Below are 8443 nucleotides of genomic sequence, written 5' to 3'. Positions count from 1 at the left end.
GAGCGCTGGGATTACAGGCATGCACCACCATGCCCGGCTATTTTAAAAAATTTAGATAGGGTATTTTTTCAATCATGCCTCCTATCACACCAACTATAACGTGTACATCATTAATGGTTTTTCTTTTCTAAAAAGACTTTTTCTTTTGTATTATCTGTTTGTATAAATTGTATTTCTTTTGTATAAATAGCATGGAAAGTGATGGGTGGCTATGTCTGCTACAGACCTCAAAATCAAGGGAACCCCACAAGGTAGGGAAGAGCAGAAGCTGTTTCTATGTCTGATCTCACAAAGACCTGTCATGGGATCATTAAACCTCCTAGTATTTTCCCTTATATATTTGCTTTATTTTTAAAAATTTTATTGTGTTTTCAATGGAGAAATACATCATCTGTTTACAGAAGAGCTCTTGAAAAATAAAGGAGCACAGATACTATAAAACAAAGCAATCTCCAGCCATGAGACACTGCATACGTCACGCAAAAGCAACAGTCTGATTTCCAGATTATGAAACTAGAACTAAAAAATCACTACACAAAGAAAGTACAAGTTTGCAGTTTGGCAAAACTTACATACAGTTATAGGAAACATGGAATAAACTGAATTTTTTTCCCCCAATGTGTAAAGAAAATGACTAGACTGAATCTGTGCCTGGAAATATTAATCTAACTCTGAAGCTGCACAACACACACAGACACCTTGGACACCTCACCTGTTAGTTGAGCATAGGTGGCTGGGAGGAAGGGCAGGGTGACTGTGCAGAGCAAAGATGTGGGAAGTAGAAATATTGTAGGCTAGACATTACACAGTCATGGGGAAAAGAAAGCTCCATTAATGCATAGCCTAAGGGAGAAAAGGCTACATTCCAACTTGAGAAAATTAATTTAGAAGCATGGGGAAGAGTTTTAAGTAGTTGCAGTTTAACATGAAAAAATGCACATATAATAGAATGGAGCACAATGGCAGATTCAAAAACATGCTCACTGGAGAAATCTTGTTAAATTTGCTTTATCCAGATTAAGAAACAATGCATTTATCAATGCTGGCTTCCCTCATGCATTGTGAAGATGGATGTTATGTAGCCTTGTTTTTTGTGTATATGTACAAAGTAGGATTTACTGCACAGAAACCAAAATGCCAGTGTTTTCTTAAGCCATGGTGTGAAACAAGTGACCTGGTGGCATAGAACACTAAATTTTGGTCCCATGGCTAAAATTTTCCAGTGACTAAAAAGTAGTGCCTGTGAAGCTGAGATCCAACTTGGGTGGCCATTTGATCTCTAAATAGGAGGAATTTTGTACATTCCACAGAGCTCCTGATCCTCACTATATAGTAAATTGATTTTTTTAAAAAAACATAGGCAAAAGACATTTTCTCCACGATTTTTAAACTAATTTTGATTTTAACTGGTTTACCAAAATTTTTACCAAACTTTCAGCAAATTTTACATAAAGAAACATTTTAGAAATCATTTCTAGCGAGCACTTAACACCTAGTCAGCTCTCTACTCCTTTTTTATTTTATTTTATTCTAACAAAGGATTAGAAACATCTTTAAAGGAAATAATTTCTCATAACAAAGCAACATCATATCCCTTATATTTTTGAGTCCTCAATTTATTCACTTGGAAAACCTATCTTCCCATCTACAAAAGTCTACATGTCAAATGCTAGCTTGTTGGTGAACTACTGTATGCAATAGCAACAATAGTACTAAAGTTACTGAGAACTTTCCATGTGCTGAAAACTTTTCTAAATATGTGACATGCTATTTCACTGGAAAGTCACAAAACCTCAGTGAGCTCAGAAACATTTCATTCTTATTTCCAGAATTTTCTTGCAGGTAAGTTTTGTCGTTGTTGTACCTCTAACTAACCCTGTGAGGACAAAGCCTAAATTCCTGGTCTCATCTTCAGGGACCTTGGTGATCTCGCCCTATTGTATCCTGTGAGTTTGAATCTCTTACATTCTACACCCAGTGCTACAGTTACATCAACCAGCTTACTATTTTCTGCACACATCATAGTATTTTTTAGGAAAGATAATTTTCAGCCCAAAATAACTTTTCCCAAATTAAACTTTCATGTTCCAACCCTTTTATTCATCCAACCAATGTGGAGATATAAAAATGAACACAACATGGTTCCCAAATTTGAAAATCTTACTTTCCAGAGGTGATATTGACATATGAGCTTGTATTATAGAATATGAAATATTTTCCCCATCCTCAGCAAAAGTGAATTCATCTTACTCTGATCCTTATTCAGGTACATTTTTAATTTGTCTATTTACTTTTTTTTTTTGAGACAGGGTCTCACTATAGAGTTCAGACTGGGCTTGAGCTCACTTTGTAGTCGAGGCTGGTCTCAAACTCACAAGGATCCTCCTGCCTCAGCTCCTGAGTGCTGGGATTACAGGTGTGCACTACCACGCCCGGCTAATTTGTTTATTTTCTACCTGGTTTTCCACAAACTTATAAATTGTGCCCTTTAGGGTACAGATACACATAAATTACTCAAAAATATTTCTTAGTGAGAGACTTGGAATGAATGAGACTGATCACACAGAATATTTAAGAAACTGTCTGCTGACCCAACCAAGCCGCAGACAGCTGATTTATACATTTTCAGAGAGATGGCTGAAAATACTATAGTCATGAAAGAATGTTCTAAGAATTTCCCTGTCTTAGCCAGGAGATTCACATCATCAGTCTCTTTTTAGTATTCTCCTCTCTTTACTGCAGTAATTATTGGTGCTGACTTGTGGATAAACCTGGAATCTTAATGATATAAAAGTAGGTAAGTGTATAAGCTTTGGAGTCAGACTGACTGGGGATTAGTTTAGGGTCCCGCTAAGATATTAACAGGAATGTGACCTTGGGCAAATTTCCTGACCTCTAAAATGTTCAGCTTCCTCCTCTACAAAATGAAAATGAAATATGTGTCTTTGTGTTTTATGGGGACATAAATGCAATATTGTGCTTAGAAGCATGCCCAGGATATAGTGTTGGAAAACACTGTACTGGTAAAGTGCTAGAAACTTTCTATCTTCTTTTCTCATACGACACTGCTCGTTTCTTATGAAGCTAAGAGAAATAATATTCAGTAACTAAGTGAATATTAAAAGCCCACAACTATTACCAATTATTTAAGCACTTGTTAGGGGTTTGGTTTTTTCCCGTCTAAATTAAGATGCTCAGAATAACATATGATTTCACAATCTAACGTACCATCTAGTTAAAGTAACTATACTGGGCTGGGGATATGGCTCAATGGCATAAGTGCCTGCCTGTGAAGCGCAAGGTCATGAGTTCGATCCCTAGTACCGCAAAAATAAAATAAAATAAAATAAAAATAAAGTAACTATATTCTAAAATTTTGAAATGGAAAAAAAAATTTGAAGTGGAAAAAGTTGTATTAGCCATGGAAAAGCATTTACCTTTTCTCTTCTTTAATTTCCCTTTTGGTGACTTAAGGGTATTATTAAGCATCCTTATTTTAAGTTTCAATCTCAATGCCAGCTTTGTTTCATGGTTTGTTGAAAAATATGATGAAGGTCTAAACAAAGTAATTAACTTTATATTTATAATATATGAGATAAGTAAAGCTATAATTAAAATGTCTCAAATTCAATAATTCTACGTGATTCTAGCAAAGTGGAAAGATCACTTTCTTAGGGGGTTAAATAACAGTTTAGAAGAAGAAATGAAGTAAACAATGCTCTTTAAAACATAATGATGTATTTTAGCAATGGTTTTCATAAACATTTATCAGCATTATTTTGGCAATAATACCATTTTAAGGAGCCCTGAGGAAAAAATAATGCTTTTTTTTTGGGGGGGGGTGTCTTTTTGAGACAGGGTCTTACTATGCAGTTCAGGCTGGCCTTGAGCTCACTTTGTAGCCCAGGCTGGTCTCGAACTCACAAGTGCTGGGATTACAGGCGTGCACCACCACGCCCGACAACAGTTCTTGAAATACGTAATTTTGTTTTACTTTTGGAGAAGTTTCACTGTAAGCGAATATATGTTTGTTTCAAACAGTTTAACATCGACAAAGAGGCTGGAGAAAGGCAGATTTACCATCGCTACTGCATGGAGCGGGCTTCGGTTCACTGCGCTCACGTGTTCAGCACTGTGTCTGAAATAACCGCAATCGAGGCAGAGCACATGCTGAAGAGAAAGCCCGGTAATGATTGCCCCAGAGTTTGTCACCTGTCTTTCAGCTGCAAATGACATTAAGTATGAAGAGGTTTTTCATCATGAAGTAGTCATTACAGGAAAACTGCGTTCACCATTACCACGTAGCCCATGACTTCACCTGTATTCTCACTCTCAGTTGCAGTAGATATGCAGGGAAAACAACATAAGCTGTATCTGAGACACAGTACGAGTTCAATCCGTATTTGTTGAATCAATGAGTTATGCTCAAAAGGACTTAGGTAAAAACAGAATTGACGTAAAGACTTGGTGTGTCTAAGCAAACTGACCTGATCTGCTTTTATTCCATTTTTTTTTTTTTTTGATACCGGAAATCGAACTCAGGACCTTGCACTTGCCAGGCAGGAGCTTGTGCCACTGAGCTATATCCCTGGCCCTAGTCTTGTCTTTTTATTTCTTTATTTTTTAAATTTTTATTTATTTTTATTTTTGAGACAGGGTCTCACTATGCATTTCAGGCTGGCCTTGAGCTCACTTTGTAGCCCAGGCTAGTCTTGAAACGATCCTCCTGCCTCAGCCTTCTGAGTGCTGGAATTACAGGTGTGAGCCACCACTCCCAGCCTTTGATGCATTTTTAAAAATGAAAGAAAAAAACATCAGAAGTTTGTATGAGATTATCCCAGCCTTACATCTTAGAATACTGACTCGTGAGTCCCATGCGGTGGAAATTTATTTTACCTCTCCACAGACCTCCTTGGAAGTTTTTATGGAAACTATTCCCAAACCTAACCAGAATCTGAAATGCAAAGAAATGTGCTCATTAACAGAATCTTCTCACCTGGCCACAGCTGATTGGTTCAAAATTAAACACTGGACATAAACTGGACCAATAGGAATGCTCCCCCCAGGAAGGAGTCTAAGCAGACTAATGTCTGAATGCATTCTTGCGTAATGGAATGCTGAAGCTGGTGGCAGTGTGCATATTTATATTCTGTTCCACTGGAGACAAGAAGGTTAAACTCTAGTGAGCAGAAAGAGAGAGAACTGGGCTCTTTGAAGCAATGTAGTCATTCCTAAGGCCTAGCTTGATCTTCACCATGAGACCCTCCACCCTCCTGTTAACAAATTCTTCATTTTACGCTTAAACCAGTGTTATTAGGTTTCTATTATTTGCAGCAAGAGGGTCCTAATTAATGTACCTTTGCTTAATGCCTGTGGTCTTGCCTTTAGCTATCTTATTTTCAGGTACTGCTTGGATGTCCGGAAGAGGTATTTCAGGGTATTAGATGGAACAAAAACAAACAAACAAACAGTAAGAACCCAACTAATGCATAGTGGCAGCATAATCACCTATGTCATGGTACTCTTTTTGCTTTCCAAAGATTCTTATGGATTTTGAATTCTCTTGGATTCTCACACTCATGTCTCTCCCAGTGTACAATTTCCATATGCTCATTTCTCTCCTGGATCTTCTCTTTTTCTCTGTTTCCGCATCCTTTTATGAGCTTACACAAATGCTTTTTTTTTTGTTTTTTGTCTCTTTGAGACAGGGTCTCTCTATGCAGTTCAAGCTGGGCGTGAGCTCACTTTGTAGCCCAGGCTGGTCTCGAACTCACACGATCCTCCTGCCTCGGCCTCCTGGAATTTCTCTTGAGGCTGTCACCCTGTCAAATGTCTACACAATCTCTTTATATCTCTTGCTGCCAAATATCTCGAAGGACTAAAACCACAGTTCCTGTGTTCACTTACTTCCAGACCTTTGGACTCTGGCTTCTATCCTCCAACACTAGCTTGAACTTGCTTTTCTCAGAAATCATCAAATTCAGAATTCTTTGATTTTTTAAATGTTCCTTGATATTCCCTGGCATTAAAGATGATCGATGCCTCTCTTTTTCTTATTTTTCATAACACTGCAGATACTGAGCTCTCTCTATGATTATTTTTGGATGAGTCCAGTAAATTTTCTATTTTCTTCTGTCTTTTAAAAGTAGATAATCTGGTCTGGGGATGTATCTCAGTGCTAGAGCATTTGCTTAGCATGCATGAGGCCTTGGGTTCAATGCCACAAAAAAGCAAAAGCCGAAAACAAAATCTACCAAAAAAACATAGGCACTCTCTAAAATTATGCTGGATTTTGTTTCTCTATTGACTATTTAATTTTTGTTTTCTGACAGATACAGCTTCAGAGGCAAAAATTGCAGGCTTGATGACAAACTTTCTAAATTCAGTGCCAAAAATGATATTGTGTTGAGCACATGTTCCTAGCGTGTCACACTGCACAAGTTACTTAGGGTCCCTGTGTCTGATCTGCATAATGTGGATGGCAGCCCTGTCTGTTATGTAAAATTGTTGCAATAATTTAAAGAGTAAATATATGGAAAGAACTCAGTTCAGTGCCTAGTCCATTGTAAAAGTTCAGAAAACGTTAGCAATGATTATTTTGTACGGGTGATATCTAGATCTTCCCATGTTCTCAGCTGTCTTCCTGGCTGCCCACTAGTTAGTTTCACCTGAAAGTTCTAACAGAGCTATAAACTCTGTAGTCTAGTCCACTTTCAGACTAGTGTTAGTATCTCATGGGGGCTTGATTGAAATTGTGAAATCTTTCAATGCTTTGAGGCTCAAGAAGATAAATAGACTTTTGGTAGATGATTAAACATATAAAGTTACCCAAGAACGCTCTAAAAAGAAGAGAAGGCATAGTGTGCCATAACTATGATTTTATATTCTTTGGTTTTCTTCAGGTTCTCCCCAATTAAAAATATAACTTCAAGAAGTAAGTGCTGGCTGGGTTAAAAGCTTACACAGGACCAGGTTCCTAAAACATAAATCATTATATTCTAATTGTTGAAAGATTTACTGCTATTGTATTGTGCTTTTATCATAAATTTGATTCATTGTCTAATGTTGGAAAGATGATTGTTTATAATATTGGAGAGACCAGGCATGGTGGTGCATCCCTGTAATCCCAGCACTCAGGAGGCTGAGGTAGGAGGATTGTTGTGAGTTCGAGGCCAGCCTGGGCTACAAAGTGAGCTCCAAGGCCAGCCTGAACTGCATAGCAAGACCCTGTCACGAAAAGACCAAAAAAAAAAAAAAAAAAAATTGGAGACAATTTTTCAATTTGTCATTTGCCCTTTAAAATAGTTATAAGTTTTGAACATATTGATTTCTAAGCCCAGGCTCATACCTTAATCTGAACTTTAGTTTTCCCTCTGTGTTGCTGTCACACAACTTAAAGACGTAGATAAGACCGTCATCTTCTACTTGGGAACAATAGCAAGAAATTAGTAGCTAATGTTGCTTCCAAGGAAAGAAAGAAAACTAGGAAACAGAAATGGAAAGGAGACATTTCTAGTTATATATTCTGAATTTTTGATATGAGTATACGACTTCAGTAAACTAAGTAATCATGTAACTAATTACACTCATGTAAACTAGTTACATTAGTTAATAAATTAAAATTGGAAGCGTTGCTACCTGTACAGGGATGCTATTCACAAATTAAAGATTCTCTTTCTTGTATAGTAAATTCTGAGTGGATCCGTTTAGACAGTATTTGTGACAGTAATGTTACATTAGCATGTTTACTCTAGAGGAAATAGTCACTATGTAAGAATGCCCTTATAATTCTGTGTATATGAAAGAGGCATAAACATATATTTTAAAACTTTTTTTTTTTTTAATATGCAAGTGACTTTACTTATGTTAGTTCTTTGAATGTTTTAAGCTGGCAGAATATTAAAATGTCAGCAAGTATAATCAGGGGTGTCTGCATAAGATACCTAGGCAGAGACTTTTTGTGTGCATATTAGTAATACAGAGTAATGAGATTTTTTTTTTTTTTTGTATCAGGGATCAGACTTGGGACCTCATGCTTGCCAGGAAGGTGCTTATGCAGCTGAGCTAAATCCCCAGCCCAAGTGATTTTTTAAAATTAAATTCAATAGCTTTATTTTTTTTTGGTTGTTTTGCTTGGTCTAGCTTTGACACTTTTTTTTTGGTACTGGAAATTGAACTCAGGACCTTACACTTGCCAGGCAGGCACTTGTGCCACTGAGCTATACCCCTGGCCCTGTGATTTGTTTTGGTGCATGTGTACATGCATTGAACATTTTTAAAAATTATTTTAAAGAGTAAAAGAAGGATAACACAGTAATGGGGGGCTTACTGAATTACAGACAAAGTGGTAGGAAATTATCAATGGTTGTTGTTTTACATATCGTTATCTTCAAGATAGTTTCTCAGGAAAACAAATGGACAAATAATAGTGAGTTACAGACAA

General features: G+C 36.9%; 1 protein-coding gene across 1 annotated transcript in view; it reads left to right on the top strand.

The window, feature by feature from the left end:
- Positions 1-8443, top strand: part of Gys2 (glycogen synthase 2 (liver)) — a 57839-nt gene that overhangs the window by 21838 nt on the left and 27558 nt on the right. Inside the window, exon 5 of the mRNA XM_005379062.2 lies at positions 4042-4186. Within this exon, the coding sequence (XP_005379119.1) occupies positions 4042-4186 (145 nt within the window). The remainder of the gene's footprint in view (positions 1-4041; positions 4187-8443) is intronic.

This window comes from Chinchilla lanigera, unplaced genomic scaffold, assembly GCF_000276665.1.
Source record: "Chinchilla lanigera isolate Chin_1 unplaced genomic scaffold, ChiLan1.0 scaffold00012, whole genome shotgun sequence".
Taxonomy (NCBI): Eukaryota; Metazoa; Chordata; class Mammalia; order Rodentia; family Chinchillidae; genus Chinchilla; species Chinchilla lanigera.
Note: the sequence above shows the minus strand (reverse complement) of the source record. Positions and strands in the feature narration are given on the sequence as shown.